Consider the following 24,137-nt stretch of genomic DNA (forward strand, 5'->3'; position numbering starts at 1 on the left):
ATTACATACAAATTACTGATAAAAAGTAAATGCTTACTTGAAGCAACAGCTAATGTGCCTACTCAAATTTCTCTGAGCCTCAGTCTCTGGGATTGGGTAGTTAAATTGTAAGTGGCCCCTCCAGAGTAACGCACTTTACTAGTGAGGATATCTGAAGTAGTTTCCACCCACCGTCCATTATTCCATTTACCTTTCTCAGTCTCGTACATCACACACACACACACACACACACACACACACACACACACACACACACACACTCCTTTTCAAGCAATCAGTGTAATTGAATAAAGGAACAAAATATCTTGATTACCAGAGAACTAAAGATCAAGAAGCTTTCCTGGAAAGCAATTAATTTAGATGGGGATGGAGGGCTTAGCTCACACAGCTGGTGGATGGAGGGCTTAGCTCGCACATCTCCGGGATGGAGGGCTTAGCTCATACAGCAGGGGGATGGAGGGCTTAGCTGGTACAGCACCTGCCTTGCAAGCAAAAGAACCTGATTTCATTTCCCAGACCCATGTAAAAATGCCAGGCGCGGCACATGCTTGTCACCCAGCACTGGAGAGGCAAGGGTCCACAGGCCTGCTGGTCAGCCAACCTGGCCTAGAGTAGTGAGAAACTGTCAGAGGAGATGTATGCCCTTCCTGAGAATGACATGCCAGGCTGTCCTTAGAGCCATCCATTAAAATGGGTTTGTAAAAGTAGAACAGAAACCTAATGGAACTAGGAAAAGTATGGACTAAGATCAACTAAGAGCCAACTGCACAGCTTCAAAGCAGACTCTTGAATTAGAATAGGCAGATTTACCCACAATCTGTAACAGGGAATTTTCAATTTTATACGCAGGTATCTTTCTCTTTAACAATTCAAAAGACTTAGCCAATGTCTACTGCTTGTTCTATAGCAGTAACTTCCATGTATGAACTTATAAAACCAATCCAAGTCCATGTAACGAAGGCTCTAACATGTTTCAACATTAGGTGAAATCCATTAGACACAGGAAGAACTAAGTACTCAGAGAGATTAAATCAGTCTAATCAGAAATGTAACCAGCTATTTTTTTTTTACAATTTACTTATTCTTTGACAATTTCACACAGATATACAATGTACTTCACACCCCTGACCCTCTCTTACCCTCTCCCTTGAATGTCAAACCATTCTTCTTCCCAACAAGGAGTCCTCTTAGCTTCCTGGGTTTAGTGTAACACTTATGATGGGGGTGTGTGTGTAAGGGCGTTGGTGCCCTACTCAATCTAGTTAGGGTTGCTTGAATGAGCATGAGCAGGGGGTCATTCACTTAGCCGGGCAACTTACCTGTGGCTCCAACATTGGGAATATGACTCCCTGTCTCCTAGCAACTGTTAACTGTCCACAGCCCTTCAGGAAAAGGGGGGGGGGGGTGTCTCACAAGCCCCTCCCCCATCCATGATGGAATGGTGATGCCCCAGTCTTGTGCAGGTATTTAGTCAGGTGTTATTTGTAGATTTTTTTTTCCCTATTCTTGTGTCAGCTCACTATGTAGCCTATGCTGGCCTTGAACTGGAGATTCTCCTGCCTCAGTCTCTAGAGTGCTAGGATCACAGGCATGCACCACCACAGCAGCTATTTACATTTTTTTATATGCAGGTTTGAAATTAATACAACTTTTCTTGTCTTTCACAAGTGAAAACTTCCCTTTACATGAAAACTGCTAGATGAGATATCTGAACTAGTTGTCTTTGTCTAAATACCCCAACCAATGAATGCCTAAGAATTATCAAGGGGAAACACTTAGAAAAAAGAAAAAAGTGTGTGCATGTATATGTGTATATACATATATGTATATAAAAATCTTCCCATTAAAAATTTAACCTAAACATTCTAATTATATAAAAATATATATCAAGCATTTTTCCTTCTAGGAACAGAACTTCAGTGTATATTTCCACAATTTCACAAGATGTCTATGCAAGGAGATTTAGAGCAGCAAAAGACTGCTATGGCAAGTATGGCTGGAGAGATGGCTCAGTGGTTAAGAGCACTGGATGATCTTCTAGAGGACCTGGGTTTGATTCCCAATGTCTACATGGTGGCTCATTACCATCCATAACTCCAGTCCCAGAGAATCCAACACCTTCTTCTGGCCTCCTTGGGCACTCAGCATGTGGTACACAGACAAATCCACAGACAGAACGCCCATACTCATAAATAAATAAAACTGTACAAAGAAGAAGAAATTATACGCCAGCACGCACGGCACACAATCCCACAGAGGGAGAGGGCAGGGAGATGGCCAGACAGCAGTGCTCTCAATCCAGGGTGACTGGGTCACACAGGACATCAGAGACACGCAGAAGAGTCATACGGAAGGCATTTACAAACAAGACCTGTGTGTTTGCCTACATCCATATACAGCAAACATACATATAGAGTAAGTATCACCAGGACAAATACATGATCTTCTGGATTTGTACTTTTTTTATACAACATGATATCATCAATCCAAATGACATGATACATAACAAAGTTTATCTTATTTATTTTATGTATATGGGTGTGTTCTGTCTGCTGGTATATCTGCTGGAGACAAAATGGTATCACAAGAGTTACACATTTGTGTGTGCATGGATGTGAGTGTTTGCTTGCCTGGGTGTCGCAGCTGGGAAGGTCAGAGACTGAGGTCAAGTGTCTTCTTCATCGCTCTCCACCGTACTTTTGAGACAGTCTAAACCCAGAGCTCACCAACTCGGCTACACTGTCTGGCTGGTGAGCCCCACACTCACTGGTCTCTGCTTTCCCAGGGCTGAGGTTACAAGTGTGCTCCCACACTCAGCAGCTACACTCCACAGGTACTGGAGACCTGAACTCAGGCCCTCACACCTGTAATCCACGTTACCCACTAAGACATCTCCTTAGCCCAACTACACACTTTTAGAAGACATTTGATGTAATTATCACCAGAGACCACAACAGTCAACCGGAACCCTGCTGACCTCCCTCACTGTCCTGAGATCGTAAGTGAGAATGTTCATAGGAAAAACTAAGTTATTATAGTAACTAACGTCTGAGATAAAACTCAGAACTATCTAGGGGGCTGTTAATGCAGAGACATTCTATGACTCTATTATATATTATGAGGAGACAAGTTAATATTATGACAAAATCCCTAAACTCAGTCAAATATTTATAATCACAAAATACAGCAAGTTAAGTTTACACGATTTTAGAAGATCATTAAATGACAGAGAAAGTAATTTCCTATCCTCTCTGTCACCGTGAGAGAGCCAAATGACTTCATCTGTTGACTGGCTGGGTTGAAAACAAAGCACGTGCTCCGATGCAGGAAACAGGTCAGGGCAATGCCTCTCCTAAGGCTTTTCCAGGCTCCCCAGCAGCCTGTCTAGCTGCATGACCAGAGACTCCTCTGAATAAATGTAAGCAGAGTTACCACCTGTAATGGTTTATAACACTGTCAACGTGGCAGGTTCACCTTGGAGAAAGCTTCTGAGTGTGTGTGAAGGATTTCTATGTTAACTGAGGTGAACGCCCCCTAAACGGGAAAGGCACCTTTCACAGGCTGGGACCCTGAACTGAATAAAAATGAAAATGATCTGAATACCAGAGTCACAGCTCTCTACTTCCTGAGTATGGACAGAAGGTGATCGCTGCCTCTGCTCCTGCCGCATGCCTTCCCTCCCTGAGGACTGCACCCTCAAACTGTGAGCCAAAATCACCTCCCCTTCCTCAAGTCTTGGTCAGGCATTCTGTGACAGTAATCAGAAAGTACCTAACACAAACACTTCAGGTATAATTCCTCTTCTGTATAAGTCTGTTATTTTGACTCCAACTTTTCTTTCTCACTTCTGCACTAGATTTTGACATTTAGCACCTTTGTTACTGCCTTAATTCTAATTTCTTACATTTATATTATGTCAGTCAAAGCAAACAGGATTAAAATCTTGATGCTGCACTTAAAATTATCTAATAATACCGACTATGTCCAAATCTGACTCCTCAAAAGGATTCCATAGTTTTTCAGGATACATGATGGGAGTTGGGGTTTAAGACCCCAAACCGGGCCGGGCGGTGGTAGCGCACGCCTTTAATCCCAGCACTCGGGAGGCAGAGCCAGGTGGATCTCTGTGAGTTCGAGGCCAGCCTGGGCTACCGAGTGAGTTCCAGGAAAAGGCGCAAAGCTACACAGAGAAACCCTGTCTCAAAAAACCAAAAAAAAAAAAAAAGACCCCAAACCAAGAGAGCCGTCCACCACCTCCTTTCATAAACTGCCCCTCGGTGTATTGTGATCAGGCAGGTGCTGTTTCCACCACCAGCCCTAGCTCCCGTGAGCAACTGTTATCTTAGGTGTCAAGTATACCTAGCTCTACTTTACTCTGGGAAAGGAAAAGCAGAACTGCAAAATCTCTAGGACTCAAATTTTAACTAAACAATTGTTTTAGATTTATTCATTTTACGTGTGTTTTGCCTGCATGTATGTTTGAGCACCACATGTGTGCCAGAGGAGGTCAGAGGAAGGCATCAGATCCCTTAGAATTGGAGTTATGAATAGTTGTGAACCACCACATGGGTGCTGGGAATGGAACCCGGGTCCTCTGTAAAAGCAACGAGTACTCTTAACCAATGAGCCATCTCTCCAGCCCCAAGATTTAAATTTCATATAATAACAAGGTTCAAATTTAAATCTCCCAAAATAACAGAAGGGGAAACCGATGCTCAGACAGGGTATTTGACTGGCTTAATGATCACATGGTGGATAAGCTAAGGGTATAAATTGTTTTTGGTTTTTTGTTGTTGTTGTTTCCAAATCCAGTGTTCCTTCCATCACTCCCTGTTACCCCAAACTATCTTAAGGAAATAATATCAGTGCTATCTTTGGGGATAGGGTTTCCTATATCCCAGATTCGCCTTGACTCTACACAAATGATGGTCTTGAACTTCTAATCTTCCTGTCTCCACCACTGGGTACTGGAATTAGAGGTGTGAGTCACCACACCTGGTTTATGCAGTGCTGAAGCTCACACAGGTTAGGGAAGCAAGAGCATTCACCAACTGAGCGACCTCCTCGGCCTCAGGGAGGAATATTAGCAATTACATTTCTCTGGCAAATCTGAATTCAATACTAAATTATATTCCCCCGTGTGTGTGTGTGTGTGTGTGTGTGTGTGTGTGTGTGTGTGTGTGTGTGTGTGTGTCTGTTCATGTGTTACATGTATGTGTAGGTAGGGGCCAGAGGACAACCTCCACGCCGCTCCTCAGGAGCCGTTCACCCTTTTCATTTTGAGAAGGGCTCTAACTGGCTTGGAACTTGCTGAGGAGGCTGGGCTGCTGGTGAGTTCCAGATATCCGGATGTTTCTGCCTCTACAGCACTGTGCCACTGAGCCTTGGCTTTTGTTTGGGTTTTTGTGGTTGTTTTGTTGTTTGTTTTTACATGTGAGTTCTGGGATTAAACTCAGGTCCACTGAAGGCAGGGTAAGCATTTTACCAACTGAGTGACACCCCTCCACCCCCAGCCTGCCCCTAAATCATAGCTTTTAAAATATTTTCACTTTATTTATTTGTGTTTGGTGTATGTCTGAGTGTGCATGTCTGTGTTCAGAGGCCAGAGGTCGTGTGTTCTGAGATATCACTCTCCAACTTATCCCCATGAAACAGGGTCCTTCAAGTAACGGCCAATAAGCTCCAGGGATCTACATGTGTCTACCTCGTCCCCAGCAGTGGGGTTACATCTATGGCCACTCCTGGTCTTTATGTGAGTGCTGGGGATCTGAACTCCGGTCCTTATACCTAGGCAGCAAACATTCTCACCCACTGAGACATCTCCCCAATCCTATTTTTCTAAGAAATATTTGTCTTTATTTTTATTCATGTATGTCACCCCCCTTCCCACCCCTGCCATGTGTGGGGTGTGTGAACGTATGCCACATGTGTGGGTGCCCCCAGAGGCCAGAAGAGAGCATCGGATCCCCTGGAGCTGGATGGACTTACAGGTGGTTGTGAGGCTGCCGTGGCTGCTGGGAATCCAGCTTAGGCCCTCTGTAAGAGCGGACAGCACCCTTGATCGCCGAGCGAGCCCTCTCTCCAGCCTGTGCTTACCCCTTTCACTTGAACGCAACAGTCTGACTTTGTGATATCAAAGCACTGAAGTGTTTATTAGTCACGTGACAAGGACAAACAGGGACAGGCCCCAAAGGAATACCAAACTATAGAAGGCAGTGTAATGAACAGAATGTATCCATCTTTCAACTTCACAATTGCCAAGACAATCAGTGTTTCACCTCTACTCCCAAACTCACTCCAACCCCAGATTATCTTGAAGTATATTCCAGAGTGCATATAATTTCACTAACAAATATTTAGTGTGTATTGCTAGAAGGTATTTTTAATATCATTAAGTACTTGGAAGAAGTAAGGTTACTTGAGCTCAGGATTTGGAGGCTAACTTTGAGACCTTGTCTCAAAACGGGGGCGGGGGGGGGGCGCGGGGGGGGGCGGGGATCATTTTATCACACTTAAAATTCTCTAAAGCCAACCATAATTTTTTAAAGTTTAGAAATGTATTCAATTTTGTTATCAGCACACATGTTCCTAAGCAGGTGTAAAGTATTTCCTAAAGTATCCTGATGTCCCCAGGAAGGGGGGCTTCCTCAATTATCAGGGAAAAACTCCAAAGCTGTTGTCACTGAACTATAGAAACTTCTCGAGGGATAGATGAGGAATTCTACAACGAAGGAACCAGATGGATTGAACATGGCACAGGGCACACTAAGTATTTACCACAGCAGAGGAACCTGCACCAGGCCACACTAACACACAGCACTCACATCATTACCTGAAACTGCACACGACCTACACTCCCCAGAACGCGGTGTTAGAGTGTGGATGGAGTCTGGTGTGCTTGGTATGTTTTACTAGAGACAGTTACAAGTCTTTTCTTGGTGAAGTCCTAAAGCAGTGAGAAAGTCAAGTCTGACCTGTCACGGAAGAAGAAGAAAACTAAGGTCTCCCTCCCTACAGGCAGGGGCCCAATCCTGCCCCCCTCATCTAAGTTCTTTACTAGACCAGAGGGCGTACGAACCACTCTTTACAGTGATCAAAAGACAGATAACCGTGTTCCTGGTTCATCTGATGGTTATGGCCTACAAAGTTCAACAGGCATGCATAACCAAACAAATGCTAAGCGACTGGGCTGCCCGAGGCACTAACAACCAAAGAAACAAGGGAGAGGTAAAGAAGGAAAAACAAACAGCCTTCCATCTAACTACAGTTTGTGCTAAGACAGGAATACACACGGTCACAAAGGGGGCAAACTGAGAAGCTCAGAAAAGGTTCGATCAGGGCCTCTGGGCTGAATCTTAGACACCAAGTAGAATGAGCTAAACCAAGGCAGCAGGAAGGGGATTCAAGTCACCATGCACAATCTAGGCAAAAACACCAGGACACAGAGCTGCACAGTGTGCAGAGCGCCATGCCAAGAAGGGGAACAGCGGAGGGAAAGTGAACAGCACAGGTACCAAGGCAGAAGGGGGCATCTTACACTGTGTCCAGCTTGGCTCCCGGCATCGAGGGGCCACCCTGGGCTGCACGGTTAACTCTGTTTTCACTCAGCCCCCAGTGGCAAACTTAAGGTGATTCCTGGAGGGTAAGAGTGGGCAATGCTGGGAGTAATCAGGGAGACTGGCGACCTGAACCACTGCAGGGGGGGAGCTGCGGATGGGCAGATGGATCTACAGACTGGCAAACTGTCTTCTGACTTCCAAATATACACTATGGCATACACGCCCCTGGCCCCAACACACACATACATACATACACACACACACACACACACACACACACACACACACACACACACACACCCCAAATAAATAATTATAATTAAAAAAAAAAAAAAAGAAAGGAGCTAGAGCCTAGAACCCACATTAAAGACCCAGGTGTGCTGCCACACACTTGTAATCCCAGGGCTAGGAGGCAGAGATAGACGGATCCCAAGGCCTGCTGATCAGCCAAGCCCTTCTGGTGAGCTGCAGGCCAATCAAAGACCTTGACTTAAAAAAAGGAAGATGGCACCTGAGAAATGACACTGAAGCTGTCCTCTGGCCTCCACAGTCATGCACCACACATATATGCATGTATGTACATGCATGCACACACATACACACACATATATGAGAGAGAGAGACTGGAGAGATGGCTCAATGGTTAAGAGCACTGGCTGCTCTTCCAGAGGACCCGGGTTCAATTCCCAGCAATCACATGGCAGTTCACAACTGTCTGTAACTCTAGTTCCAGAGTATCCAACACCCTCATATGAACACACATGCAGGCAAAAACACAATGCACATGAAATAAAAATAAATAATTAAGAAAAAAGAAGAAATGGAGGATTTAAAAAAAAAGGCTGAGTGGTAGTGCATGCCTTTAATCCTAGCACTTGGGAGGCAGAGGCAGGTGGATCTCTCTGTGAGTTCAAAGCCAGCCTGGTCTACAGAGCTAGTTCCAGGACAGCTAGGGCTGTTATACAGAGAAACCTTGTCTTACAGAGAGGTGGGGGGAGAGAAATGGAGGATTTAGTAACAAACACCTTCACACAGAAGAGTCTGAGTGCTGAGACTATTAACTCAGTAGTAAAGCACTTGCCTACCACACACAAGGCCATGGATTCAATCCCCAGGAAGAGGGAAACAGAGAGACAGACACTGATTTGAATTCTACTCATCACTATGAACTTCTGATGTCTGTTTCATCAACACATTTTGAGAAAGAATCTTCTGTTACATAATCACCTGAGTCACTGTTTTATGGTTGGACCAGAACTTCTAGAATAAATGTCAAATAACAGCAATATGCTTGCTCTGTTCCTATCAGACGTGCCATTAGTATTTCATTACCAAATATCACACTGCCTGCTGATCTGCCATGTTTAGAAAGTATCTACTCTTTCAACTTTATTTAACCCGTCTGTTTTGAAAGGCCAACTAGAAAAGACCACTATTTGGAAACGGTCACAACAGCTCGTCCAACTATTACCCATGACAGTCTTAAGATAGATTTTTATATGTACAATGCACAAGTTACAAAACACAAAGCAGCTATTCAGAAGTTCTCCCAGAGAATATTAATAAATTACAGAACATCTGGTCTCTACCACCACTTTCCCACAAAAGTATACAAAAACTTACCACCACCACCAAACTGCTTGCAGAATAGACTAAATTTAGTTGGCATATTTTGAGAATTTTGAAATTGAACATTGAAACGGACAAGCGCTAAAGAGATGTCTAAACAGATGAAGAGCCACACACTAAGAGAGCAGCAGTCTTACCTGTAGCGAACATGAAAAGAATGGTCTTCCCTCATGCTTATCAAATTTCCCTCCATCGAGTCATAGTATAAGCTGAGAAAATGCGAAATGACTGTCTGCTGCGCCAGTCCAGTTCTTTAGCGTGCAGAGGAGTTTGCAGAGCACTGTCCGGTTAGTACAGCAATGAGCTGGTGCTAATACATCCTAAGCTCCTGCTTCTTCCTTATTAATAATAAAAGGAGGTCAGAGTCAGACAGCTTAAAGGTGCAAACGCGTCCCAGATCCTTGCATCTCTGGCCCTTCAGCAGCACTTCAGCAACATTTCTGTAAAAGGAATACAAGATGCTTTGCTGGAAGTCCTGTTTTCAGAGATTAACCTAAAGTAACGTGAGCTGTACACGATCAAGAGCTAAGGCCATCGGCTGCGGGTCAGGCCAGTCACTACGGACACAGTGGATGGCTGGACTGCCATCACAGAGATTAGAAGCAAGGCTGTGACTCTAAGATGTCTGCTTGAGAACTGCACTTGAAATTTAACACCGGTTTGAAGTATGATTATCTTACGGAATTATTAGCAATCATGAGCAAAAGCAATGTATCAGATTAATACTTGAAAATAAAATCATGATACTTTGAGCTCTTAAAAACTCCTATTAACAAATCAAGTGAAGATCCAACACTTATCGAAATAAGTCAACTAAACTCTATAAATCTGTTTTTTCAATGATACCACACTGGTAATTAAATTATATTTGCATTCATATGCTGAGTATATTTAAGTTCTTTAAAATAGTTGCATTAATATCAAATAGGTACAAAAAGAATTTAGGAAATCCGTATATAAGAGAAAGAATGAGAACGAAATATTTAATTAACACAACGCAGTATAAGACAACGTGCACCCCACCACCCTGAGGCTCTCCTGGATACCCCAACTTCTCCTGTCTTCACTTCCGCTGTCGGATGATCTCTGAATGGACTCATCATTCTCTTGTTATCTTAACAACTTTACCTCAAGTGTGTACACAGCCCTAAGCAACACATTTCACTTTCTAGGGTTTTGTTCAACATTATGTTTCTGAGATGCACCCAAATCATTGTTGCCCATAGCTACAATTTGCACATTTTTATCTCCATATCACACTCCATTATATAGCAAGTGTATTTCTCAATCTGCTGTTGATGGGCATTTGGATTGTAAACACTTTCATTCCTATTTTTGCTGTTATTAAATGAACTGCCACAAAGATTGGTATTCACAATCTGATGTATTAGTTAGGCAGCAGAGCAGATGTAGTTAGAAAAATAAACAGATGAGTAGAAGAAAAAGGTCCTACAGAGCAGTTGAGCGCAAGAAGGAACAAGTTGAGAGGCTCTAGCCAACGTAATAGGCACACCAGAAGGAAAGAGGAGCAGATACAATCTAAGAACAAAGACCGAGCCGTTTTCAGACTTAAAGGCACCAATGGGCAGACGGAATCAGCACAAGCCCCAACACAGAGCTGGTCCACGCCCAGACAGAGCACAGAAGCCAGCGCATCAGATGAAACTGTAACCTTTATGTCAAAAACCAGGAAACAAATAAGCAAAGATGTAACTGTAAGTCCTGGAATTTCAGCGTTGTAAACAAGCCTTTACACGTGAGACTGACTGCCCAACATTTTACTGTGCTCACAAAGTGAGCAGCTGCTGCCTGTTTTGAGTCCCACTGCAAGGCTATCTCCTATGTTAAGCAGTCTTCATTTCTACCCATTGTCTGGGGTTTTCTTCATGCTGCTGTCTACAAGAAAGACCAATTCTTCTTTCATATAGCATCCTGCAAGTGTCACTGCTCCGGTACAGCCGGACTGTAAACAATGAACAAGCCTTGCTCTGTAGTGGATGCTGATAGAGCGGCCGGGCAGTAAGGAGGGGAGATTCAGCCTTGGGAGACTGCTAACGTTTCCTAGAGGAAATGAGCTTTTCACATAAACAACCAGCTTGGCATGTAAGGGACATACAATACTGCTCTTCCTATTCCTTCTCTCGCCCAACAAAGGAAGCAATAACTTAAGGATGAAAAGATAACTCACAGCTATTAACCCAACAACTCTCTTCCTCTTCCCCCGCCCCCTCCCATTCCATTGTGTATCTTTCTCCCTCTTAGAAACATGACTGAAGGGAATTAGTGTAGACGCTCTAAGCGCATCTAGATGACACAACCAGCTAAAATGGCAACCAGACAGTCATCTGTTATTCACTGCGGGCTTCAGCTGTCATTTATAAAATGAGGTGCAAGGAAAGGTATTAGGATTTGTCTAACTTAAAATTAAGTTGTATTTAAATATCTTGTTTACGAGATAATAATGGAATTCCAACTTTTACTAATAACTTAAAATGTGAGCTTCATATTTGTGAAAATATAAGACATTTCCATGTTTAATAATTAGCAAACGCACACAGATGAAGTTGTAAAACTACCTTACCTGATAGAAACTGCACATAAAGACCACACCGATGGACTCAATGACTGCTGAACTGATTTGTGAGTTTGTCGTTGTTTTATTAAATCTAGCATCTCATATAGCCCAGGCTAGCCTTAATTCCCTACTTAGCCAAGAAACTGATCCTCCTGCCTCCAACTCCAAAGTCCTGAGAGTAAGGGTATGCCCCACCACAAACAACTCCTAAGTAAATTGTTAATACAGTTTTAGTATTCTCAAATTTATTTCCCCCAAATTTACTCTGCATTACACTCTGTGTAGCATTTCATTCTCTCTTCTCTTTCAACACAGGGCCTCGACACGCTCTCAGGTGCTCTTGTATCTGACCTCTTAAAACCTCTCACTCACTGAGCAAACAAGCCATTCCTGACTCATGATTCACTGCTCAGCCAACTTTGTAACAATGTGTTCACCATGTTCCATACTGCATAGTTAACAAATTCAGTTCATATTTAGCACTACATGTGTTATGTGCATATTTATAGACAGTAATACTGGTAAGATCCATGTATTATATATAAACACACATATATACTAACACTAATTACATTCGCAACACTTATTAAACTGCACTAGAATGAGAGATTTTAATGACAGGAACTGCAACTGAAAGGGAGAGTTCTGAAAGAGCAGTGAAAAGTGGCCAAGTTTCAATCCCGACTTCCAGTAAGACTGACAGCTAATAATCTGCAAGACACATTTATCCCCCACAGCGTCTCCCAACAATGCTCCAAAAACCAAGGGCAGCAGCAGCAACATTCTTTTGTCTGACCATAAAGAAATAAAGAGAATGTGGTATTTCCCCATAGCCCAGGAACTGGCAGAAGCGTACACACAGAAGAAGTGGCATATAACTCTTCTATTAGGAAGTCACACAGGAAAATCCCCAGACACAGCTAGTGGACTTCAGGGACTGTCCACTGCACAATGCAGCAGGTGGAGACTAGAATCCTGCCCCAGGTTTCCTGCCCTGACAGCAGAGTTCACAAACTACACAGGGGGTGGGGAGCCGATGGAAGGAACACGGCCACATTTCCACCTCTATGAATCCCCTAAACGATCTGCTCCCGACTGCAGTGGAATGACAGTAGCTTTCAGTCTGCTTCTTTCCTCAGAGGGCTATACAAACGCAGCTGGAGAGGTGGCCCAGGGGTTACCAGCACCTGTTGCTCTTGCAGAGGACCCAGGTTCCAGTCTCAGGACCCTCATGGTTCACAACCATCCATAACCCCAGTTCCAAGGTATCCGATGCCTTCTGGTTTCTGCAGGCACCAGACATGCCTGCGGTGCACATACATACACATAAGCAAAACACTCATGCACATAAAATAAATCCAAAAAATAAACACTAAAAAAAGATGTACAGGTATTGGCAATACTCATGAGTGAACTTATTTTTCTTACCTCCACCTCAGGTCATCTACACTCTTTAAATCTTTTGCATGCTATTAATTTCCTCTAAGGCATATTCAAATTCCTTAAGTCCACCTAGTTATATTTCATGTCAAATACAGCAGCCGTTTATCAGTGTGAGCAGGAATAAGTAAGAGGAGGAATCGAAAACAAACTTAAAACAAGGCCCTGCCATACTAGAACTCAGAAGTAACCCATGCACATCGTGGTGATTATGGAAGAAACAATGCAGGGTGCCCAAACAGCCACTTCTAGAACAAACTCTATCCTAGGTGAACTGGTTGTTTTGAGTCTAATTATGTGCCTGTAAGTAGACATGACTCTCACTCCACTCCACTGGGTGCTGAGCACTGACTCTACAGCCTCAGCAGGCTAAGTCAGTGCTCCACCATCGAGCTGCATCCTCAGCTCCTCAAAGTCCACTTCTAGTCCAACTCTACTCGAAAGGTAATTGGAAACTAGTTGGCAAGTATAAAGAACAATACATGCAAAATTAAGAGAACAGTAAGTGTAGGAAGGTGAATTGCACAACACGCACGCACGCACGCACACACACACACACACACACACACACACACACACACACACACACACCCCATGGCTAGAGAAATGGCTCAGCGCTTATGAGTCTACACTGTTCTTGCAGATGAGCCAAGTATGATTCCCAGCACGCACGTGAGGGGGCTGACAACCGCTTGTAACTCTGGCTTTAGGACAGTGGCTCTCAACCTTCCCAATGCTGCAACCCTTTAATACAGTTCCTGTTGTGGTGATCCCCAACCATAGTAAAAGTATTTTCGTTGCTACTTCATAACTGTAATTTAGCTACTGTTTTGAACTGTAATATAAATATCTGTGTTTTCTGATGGCCTTAAGTAACCCACATGAAAAGGCCATTCAAGGTCCCCACCCCACCCCCACCCCAAAGGGGTCCTGACTCACAGGTTGAGAACCACTGCTCTAGGTGAGCTGACACCTCTGGCCTCTAAGGGCACCTGTACACACACACACACACACACACACACACACACACACACACACACACACACTTAAAAATGAAATAAATCTTAAACTCTGGATTAAAAAATCCTAACACGGGCTGGAGAGATGGCTCAGTGGTTAAGAGCACTGGCTGCTCTTCCAGAGGTCCTGAGTTCAATTCCCAGCAACCACATGGTGGCTCACAACCATCTGTAGTGCGATCTGGTGCCCTCTCCTGGCCTGCAGGGATACATGCAGAGAGGAAATTGTATACATAATAAATAAATAAATAAATCTTTAAAAAAAAAAATCCTAACACAAAAGCATGGGATGTTAATACAGGGGAACATAAGAAGTATGTTTGCCACAAAAAAGCAAAAGGCACAATACCAAAGCCCTTGGGTAACATGGGTTTGAGTGTCTTGTGGCCAGTGCTCCAGTGAACAAAGGCAAAGCTTATTCTGACATGAAAACACAGTACTAACGCGAGAAACCAGTGCCTAAAGTGAGGCAGTCGGACCAAGAGCAGCGGTGCACTTGATGACGTCATCAGAGCACCTAGAGAAAAACAGTGCCACCAGGGCAGCAAGGGGAAAGACCTAGTGTGAACCGTGCCCACAGGATTTCCAGGACCGGCAAGCTGCATTAAGCTGCACTGTGAAGGAAGACACTGGCCTGCTTACATGGGGTAGACTGCGCTTCACAAAGTACTCTATTCAGCAACGATAGCTAAAAACTTAGCATCTCACGCTCGAGAGCCAACAATCTGAAAAATAGGTAAAGGTCTGGAAGGAAGAAAATATGAGTGACAGACGCTCCTGAATTTATTTTCTTTATCATTTTTATTATTACTGGGGGAGGTGGGGGACAGGGAGGGGTGTGTGTGAGAGTGGGCATACACATGCCAGGATCCAGGTATGGAGATCAGAGTCTAACACTCAGGAGTTGCTTCTCCTGCCATGATGGGGTCTAGGGGCCAAACTCAATGCTTTTACCTACTAAGCCATCTCAATAGCCCTGAATTTGCAAACATCTTTAAAGCTGAAAACTGTTCAACAACTCCCAATCCTTTTTTTTTGAAATCTAAATATTAATAAAGTCAATAGCAAAATGAAGAAGAAATTCCACCAGGAGTAAAAAAGTCAAGGCAATACACAGAAGTCCTGGTCTTCCATCCAACACACTCAGGAAGCCAGTAATGCAATCACACTATGCATAACACTATGGCTGACGACGAAGTAACGCAAGAGACAGATCTGTAGTTGGCTGTTTTTACTCTTTGGCTCTTCTTTGGGGGGCCTGCCACCCAGCTCCCAAATAAGTACTTGGAGGCTTAGCCTTACTTATGAAGGCCCAGCCTTGGCTTATTTCTAGCCAGCTTTTCTTAAATTATCCCATCTAGCTTTTGCCTCTGGGCTTTTACCTTTCTCTATTTCTGTATATCTTTTCTTTCCTTCTTATTCCGTGTTTGGCTGGGTGGCTGGTCCCTTTTCTCGCTCCTTCATCTTTTCTTCCCAGATTTCAGATTTTTCTCCTCTCTCTCTTTGTCTGCCAGGCCTGCCTATCCTTTCTCCTGCCTTGTTATTGGTTGTTCAGCTTTTTATTAGACTGATTAGGTGTTTTAGATAGGCAAGGTAACACAGCTTCACAGAGTTAAACAAATGCAACATAAAAGAATGCAACACATCTTTGTATCATTAAACAAATGTTTCACAGCATAAACAAATGGAACACATCTTAAGATAATATTCTACAACAAATATCCATCAATATCTAAGTGTTATGTGTAGTTTTACTATTAACTGACATATGTACCAAGTACATATTAGTTGACAATCCAAATTCACAAAATAAACATGGCCATGCACTTCAGCAGGTCCTCTTATTCTCAACAGATGTGGAGACAAGACTTACAAAAATCTACCAAGCGTACGCTTCAAAACTAGATTCAACAGTTACACTGTGAAAACTGTTGCTGACAAAGATCTCTCTGAGCAATACACACCCCTAAAGTATGTACTCCAATTAAGGTTAAGTCTTAGTAAGCATCATTAAGTTGGCAAGATTTTAGCACCAATTAGTTTAGAAACCCAAATGTTATAAATAGCATCAGGGCCAGCAAACACACATTATAAGGGATCTGATGCCCTTTCTGACTTCCTCAGGCTCCTATGTGCATGTGGTACACAAACATACACTCATGCACATGTGTGTGTATAGGCGTGCATGAGATAAATAGTAAAAACAAAACAAACCTCACAAAACTTGAGGGCTGAGGAGAGCTGAGAGGTAGAGTGCCTGCCTAGTATATCATATACAGCTCTAGGTTTGGTCCCCAGAAGGACAAAATAAACAAAGCAAGAACTTTAAGTTGTGATTATCAACCAACCAGCTAAATGAATAGGATAATATTCAAACAGTCAAGGCAAGAGTTAGAGATTCCAAATGAACCTGAAATGATTCCAAATGAACACACCAGACAGAAGAATATCTGAAATGAATTCATTCAATTTTATGCAAAAGGCCTAAAAGTGATATGGAATTAATTCAAATGCATCTAGAATTAATTCATATGGGTCATGATGAAGAATACATTGTGGGGCGTTTACCCACCACCCCCACAGTTCCCCAGAGTTTTCTTGAGTGCGAGCAGCAGGAAATATTAGAAGGATTTATTGCAGAGAATCTTGTGGAGATAAACAGATAGAAAATAAAGGATAGCCTCAAGAGGGCCCCGACTGTCTCTGCCCCAGGGTTTTTATAGAGATGCCAAGGGGTGGAGCAAAAGACCTCCTCCCCCAGCATAGTCAAGTGCAGACCATCTCAGACACCTGCACTCAGGCCCGTGGTCTAATCACCCTCTATGAGGACCTGCTGGGTAAAGCCACGAGGAACCCGAGAATGGGCTCCCACAATACATGAAAGTAAAATCACAATCCCAAGCTATTTTTAATGATTCATTTTTATTTATGTATGTGTGCATGAGTATGTACAGGTGCCCTCAGAGGCCAGAAGAGGGCATTAGATCCCCTGGCACTGGATACAGATGGTTGTGAACCAGCCAACGTGGGTGCTGGAAATGGAACTTCGGTCCTCTGGAAGAAGAGCAAACACTCTTAACTGCCAAGCCATCTCTCCAGCCTCCTCAAACAATTTTTATTCTTGGATATCTCAAGGGTCCTAGAACCACTCCACTTGGTACTAAGGGATAACTGTATAGCCGTCCTTTCTTGGTCGGACATACATTTATATTTTTTCCATCATATAAAGTCAAAAGGAATCCGGCTGCCTGGATTGCCAAAACCCACTAGTAAAACCATACATGGAATCTCCAAGTGAAGGAGCACCAGGCCACCTGGAACCTAACAGAAAGGGATTTGAGTAGGGTCAAGCCTTCACTCTAGCATTAGTAACAGCGGGAAAGGGGCACGTGCAGGAGTCTACTTCCCTGCCAAATGCTGCACGTGCAGGTCAACAGCTTCCCAGTATCTCTACAAAGCACTGCTGCTGTAATCACTGCATGGCACCTTTTCAGTGTATTAGGGTTCAGCAGCACTTAAGTCAGAACGAAGCTACGGACTGTGGTGATAACAACCCTTTTTGTATTATACATGGGTCAGCTTGACAAAGCTTTCAAAAGTTGCTGTCTTCTGACTACAATCTTTAGCAATTGAACAATTTAATAGAGGGTGAACCATTCACTTAAAATCTCCCATGTCCAAGAAAGGTTGTTTTTAGCAACACTGCTAGTCTTGGCCATTTTCGTCTCTGACACAGTAGTTACTAAATTAAAAATCCCGCCCTCCCCAAAATTTGTGTTTATTTTTATGCGTGGATGATATATGGTTGTGTGTGCACAAATGAACGCAGAATCGTGTACTCTCACATGCACGCATAAAGGCTAGAGGTCATGAGTATCTTCCTCTATTGCTCTCCATCTTAATTTTTTGAGACAGGGCCTCTCACCGAACCTGGATCTTGCCAACACAGCGAGGCTGGCTTGCTGGCTTGCAAACTCCCACAGACCTCCTTGTCTCTGCCTCACAGTGTGGGATCACAGACACACAGCATCACAACCCTGTTTTGTTTTGTTTGTTTGGGGGGTCTGTGGGGGCTGTTGAGACAGGATTTGTCACCCAGGCTAGCCTTGCAGCTATGTAGCCAGGGAAGACCTTGAACCCTGATCTTCTTCCCTCTTACTCCCTTGTGACTGGAGTACAGGCATGTGTCATGAGGATTTGTTTCCAACAAGACTACTGACATTTAAAAATGATGAGTGTGCTAGGGTTGGGGTGTGTTAGTGGAAGAACACCCGGCTAGCATTCATGAGGAACGGTGTTTGATTCCTAGCACCGACTGTGGGGTCAAAGACTATTAAACATATTCAAATAAAAGAAAAAGGCTTTACACTAAATATGTTCAAGACAGTACAACCAATACTTCCCCATTAGTTGGTTTTATTTCTCATCATATTGAACTCCAGAATTTAAAATTTTCATTTCTACCAAAACTATTTCAAATAGCCATGATCTTTTAACTCCATCAATAAAATTAACAAGCTTTCAATGAGTTGTTTTTTTTAGTTTTTTTGTTTTGTTTTTTTGAGACAAGGTCTTTCTATGTAGCTCTGGCTGTCCTGGAACTTGTGAAGTAGACGAAGCTGACCTTGAACTCAGAGATCTACCTACCTCTGCCTCCTAAGTGCTAGAAATAAAGGAATGTGCCACTATGTCCGTACTTTCAATGAGTTGTAATGGCTTGAGCAAAGATGATCTCTAGCTAATTACAATTAGTACTTAAATTGGATCTATTCATATAAAAACCAGCTGTAGAAAATGTGGTAACTTTTATAAAAGAATGAAATAGAGGTCGTTTATTAAAAGGAAAGGCATCTGTGAGAATGGGAGTGGGCTTGTGAGCTGGAAAAAGGCATACATTCAAAAGCACCTTGCTGCACTGCGTCCTGCACCTTCATAGGTTATTTACACAGCACCAGCAGAAAATTTCATAGCTTTTTAAAGACATTCTAAACTTTAATTAAACACATTCTCAGTACTTTCTAAAGGACTATTCATGTCAGAACAAAAAAAAAACAGAATAAACCAACAACAAAACAAACAAGAGATCTTAGGAAGGTCTGCAACACAAAAATACTAAAGTACAGACTCAGCCCAATTTCTAAAAAGAAAAAAAAATCCATATATATTTGTCATTTCCTTTTCCTATCTGTAGTTTTTTGTTAGTAAATAAGGATGTATTTAAATTTAACCTTTTTAGAGATCACACAAATTATTGAACAAACACTATATAATTAAGTGTTCAGAGAAATAAATGTAAAATCGTCTCGTGACTATTACTGTTACAGAAAAAGAGGGAACAATTATTAGTTAACAATGGAAAGCATACAACTCTGAGAAAACTTTAAAAAAAGTTACCAAGCCCAGTTGAAAACATGACCCATGGCCATTTACTACCACAGCAGTTCTTGATCTGTGACTTTCCTTTTCAGTTTCAATATCTACACTCAATGGCAGTCCAAAACTATTAAGTGCTAAATTCCAGAAAGCAAATAATTCACAAGCCTGTACTTATGAACCATCCTGAGTAGCATGGTGAAATTCCCTAGTTCTACCAAGAAAGTGACTCATCACTGTGTGCAGTGTATCCCTGATGTATATGCTACCCGCCCTGTTGGTCATTTACCAGTAACTATCCTGATCAGTAAATGTCACAGAATTGCAGTCCTCATTCAAGCAATCTTTATTTTACACAGTAATGGCTTCAAAGCACAAGAGTAGAGATGTCAACAATTCCATTACAGTATATTGCTACAACTGCTCCCTTTTATTATTAGCTGTTGCTAATTTTCACTTTGTCTAATTTATAAATTAATTATCACGGGTATTACACCTACGTCTATACAGGTGCTGCTCAAGGTTTCAGAACTGGGGGGGTCTTAAAAGTATCCCCTGTGGCCGGGCGGTGGTGGCGCACGCCTTTAATCCCAGCACTTGGGAGGCAGAGGCAGGCGGATCTCTGTGAGTTCGAGGCCAGCCTGGTCTACAAAGTGAGTTCCAGGAAAGGCACAAAACTACAGAGAAACCCTGTCTCGAAAAACAAAAACAAAAACAAACAAACAAAAAGTATCCCCTGTGGATAAGACAGGCTACTGTAACAATGTTGGTCAGTCGCCAACTTTAATCAGTCAATACATGTATGTGACAATTTAAAAACTGAACATCGAGACTGAAAAGAACTGGTCCTTCCTCAGTAAACAGCACTATGTCAGTTCTCTTCCAAAGGCAACATCAACTTCAATCCTAAACGCAGAACATTACAACCAACAAAAGAAGGAAGGGTCCTAGATAGTTTCAGGTTTTTTATAGGAATATATATATAAAATAAGTTATTAATCATCTTCTATGGAAGGAAATGTTTCTACTCAGTTTAATTTTATGAAGTTATATGAGAAGAATTTCTGATTAAAAAGGACCAAAAAAAAAAAAAAAAACAAAAAAACACAAAGCCAAACCCAAAACCAACCCTCTGTGGAAGCCAGGCAATCAGTACTGCAGGCATGAAGGATGGTGAAACTTATTAGGCAAACAGAAGCAAGGCATTCTATTTAAGGGATGCGACTCAAGCAAAAGCCAAGAGGTGGGTCTTCAGACTGCCCTGGGCAAGCACCCTGGTCAGGAGTGAGGTTCTCAGAAGGTAGGGGAGGACCAAATTCTGCGACTTCACTATCTGACTGAGGCACATATTTGGCAGTATATTCCTGCAATGGGGAACCTTGTAGGGTTCTTTTTGTTTCCGCTTTTCAACAAAGAAATAGCAACATTAGCTGTTAGAAAGGTGTGGGGCAGGGTGAGGAGAAAGGGCAGAAAAATGCTGCAAAAACTCAGAAGCCTTTCCGGCCATCTCAGAACACCAAGTGCATTATTCTGTGCATAACAGATGTCCAACCATCTTCCCTGGGTTTCTTGCCTGAGAAGAAGACAAAACTGTGAGGCAGCCAAGAACTCACTAATGCTGGGGTAGGGGGTGCAGCTCAGAACACGTGGGAGCCTGTGAGGGGAAGAACTGGGGCTCAACCCCCAGCACTTCAAAGACAAAAAAGAATTCTGTAAGAATGCAAAGACAAGAGTTTAACACATTTCTGTTTTTACAGGGAAGATTATATTTATATTCATGAAAAAGTAAGAACATTTTACTCATGTTTTCAGAAAGGTTAAAAGCTATGGGAAGTGTTAACTTGGTTTAAAAGACAATAAAAGCAAGCCCATAGTTAGACAGGTAGAAATATTTCTTCACACTTTGCAACAAAACACTGGCCCTATAGGCGGTTTTAATTAGAATTATGTACCACAAATGGGACAGGGACATGTGGGGATTTAAATGTACTGCATACAGCTGGTGCTTTGAGACTGGGCAACAGTTCCAATCCTGCCAGTACTTATTAATTACAGAATCTTAAAATAAATGCCCACAGCTGGTGTCCTTTTTTTTTTTTAAGGTAAATCTTGGAATATTTTATAGATAAGAAAAGATCTTGGGGGATGTGGGGATGTGGCTCCGTTTTTGCTTAGCATACACCTGCCCTGGATTTGACTCTAAGCATGGTGGGGTCCATACCTGTAATCACAGCACTGGGAAGGTAAAGGCAAAAGGATCAAAGAGTTCAAGGCCAAATTGGGCTGAGACCCTGTCACAAAACAACGAATGAACGAAAGAAAAAAAAAAAAAGTCATCCATTTTACTCCAGGTATAATTTGTGCATAGCTGTAATCCCAGCTACTGGGGAGGCTGAGACAGGGGAATTCTAAGTTGCAGGCCAGCCCTGGAAACCTACCAGCACTCTGTCTTAAATAAACAAATAAGCTGGGATGCATCTTAGTGACGGAACTCTTGCCTAGTGTTCACATGGCTCAGGGTTCAAATCCAAGCATAGAGGCGGTGGCGTGTGGGAGCCACGCTTAAAACTACTATATTCCATTACTTTTTGTAACTAGCCTAGCATTAAATCTCAGATTTACATTAAAACATATTTGTAAACTTGTATGTCTGACTTAATGAAAATTCAGTTAAACTACTTTTCTGTGGGACGTGCTTCCACAACACTCCACATTTTCTAGGTTCATAAGCAGTCCAATCCTTGAATTCTAAGTTAGAAACAGCTTGCAAGAGGAACCTAAGAAGGCCTGGAGAGAAGAGTGAGGGGATTGGCCCGGCATCCCTGAGCCCCCACCCTCCGCAGTCAAACGACAGCGACAGCGACCTTCCCCTTTGTACTCCGGCTACCGAGCCGGTGCTCTGACATGGAGAAACTACACACAGAAGCGCTCTTTATTCGAAGCAATCATGATGGTCACTAACATGCCGGAGAATTTTCAGTGTAACCTTCCAAAGAAGCAGCCTGAAAATTCAGCTCCGTTGGTGACAAGCACTTCCAACACAAACCACACAGCACTCCAATCAATACGCGCCACCGAAAGTCAAGAACGTACCTCTCCTAATTCTGCAGTACGGTTAAATTATGCATTAAGGCAAATAAAAATTTCCACCCTTACTCGTTTCAACAGAGTTCAAATGATACTAGTTGGAATTACCTAATTGTTTGCCATTAACATACAAGCAAACTGGGTTTCCCACTTTTCATTTGAAGGTAACTTTACAGGTTTCGGGGAAAGGTCTCAACATTTTACGCCTGCTTTAAAATTGTTTGCAACAATCTATCCAGTCCACCTGCCAGTAGAAAACCGACAGGTCTGAGTTCCAAAAGTTCACGAGTTTAAACGGGACTTGGAACAACTGTCTGGTGTGGAGACCAGGGGCTGGCGACGCGCTTCGGATTCGATTCCACGGGGAGCGGGCTTGGTACCTACTGTCTTGTCTGTTCCGCTCGGGAAACGCGTGAAGTCGCTGCATCCCAGCAAATGTTTTCAAGAGCTGCAGAACCAGCTCCCCGGGCTCCCCTCACTTCGAGGCAAACAGTCGGGCGCCGGTGCGGGTGCGAAGCCCCCCGCGGAGCCCTGAGGTCCCAGCGTCACCCGAGCCCCCGTCACACGCTCCCCTAGCCCCCGACACACGCCCCTCTCGGTCGGCCCCTCAGGCTCCGCTCACCTCCCTCCGGCCGGCGGCTGCCGGGAACGCGATGCCGCCGCAGGGGTGAGTGCCTCCGGCCGCGGACTCGGGACCGCGGCGCTTCCCCCCGGCGGCTCCCCGCGGCGACGCCGAGCCAGGCAGGGGCACCGCGGGAGGCCGGCGCGCGCCCCCGGCGCCCGCCCCCGGCAGGTCACGTGGGCCAGAGCTTCGGACCCCCCTCCCCCGCCCTCCGGCCTCTCAGAGGGTCGCACCGTCGGCGAGGAGCCCTCAGCGCCTGCGCTCCTCTGCGCCTGCGCCTAGCTCCAGGCTCTCCCATTCAAACCGACAACGCCCCGCGTCTTTTGGACCGGCCAATGGCGACGGCGGGGGCGGGGCCAGGAGCGTAGGGGGCGGGGCTAAGCGAGCCGCGGTTCCCTCTTTCTGCAAACCTGCTAGCTTGCCTCCCAGGCTGTGGGGCTCGGTCCTCCTCTGCTTCCGACCGGTCCTCCGCCACCAGCTAGAAGCTTATTGTTCTCGAATTTCTCCTTCAGACGCCGAAACGTGGAACAATAAACATCAGAGTTCAGGCCGGGTCTAGTTCAGACTTTGAACGCTGGAGCCCCACTCCAGTGCCTCCTTCCCTGCAGGCTCTGTCCCGCCCCGGGAAAGTCTTCCAAGAGGCAGATGTGAGGAAGAAAGAGGCCTGTGTGAAAGGAACAGAGGGTCCCGTGTGAAAGTCGGAACAAGGAGCCTCAGTTCTTGAGGCTGTGTCACAATTCTGGCGTTTCCAGCTGTTGGAAAAGCAAACTTCCTTTTGAAGTCAGGAGCGCTGGTTCCCGGGAAAAACAGAGTGGAGAGCTGAATCAGCTTCA

The 24,137-nt window shown here is 43.8% G+C and overlaps 1 protein-coding gene across 4 annotated transcripts in view; it reads right to left on the reverse strand.

Moving 5' to 3' along the window:
• Positions 1 to 23,897, reverse strand: part of Gpsm2 (G protein signaling modulator 2) — a 42,700-nt gene extending 18,803 nt beyond the window's left edge. Inside the window, exons 1-2 of one of the 4 annotated variants that reach the window (XM_052730691.1) lie at positions 23,715 to 23,897; positions 9,326 to 9,628 (exon numbers count right to left, since the gene is read on the reverse strand). In XM_052730691.1, coding sequence (XP_052586651.1) covers positions 9,326 to 9,381 — 56 coding nt within the window. In that variant the 5' untranslated portion in view covers positions 9,382 to 9,628; positions 23,715 to 23,897. Of the gene's footprint in view, positions 1 to 9,325; positions 9,629 to 23,304; positions 23,447 to 23,714 lie in introns of those variants that run through there. The other 3 variants (XM_052730690.1, XM_052730693.1, XM_052730692.1) reach the window with 3 other exon arrangements.
• Positions 23,898 to 24,137: the final 240 nt, after the last annotated feature.

The sequence above is a fragment of the Peromyscus californicus genome, unplaced genomic scaffold (assembly GCF_007827085.1).
Source record: "Peromyscus californicus insignis strain IS unplaced genomic scaffold, ASM782708v3 Scaffold_9__1_contigs__length_137607984, whole genome shotgun sequence".
NCBI lineage: Eukaryota > Metazoa > Chordata > Mammalia > Rodentia > Cricetidae > Peromyscus > Peromyscus californicus.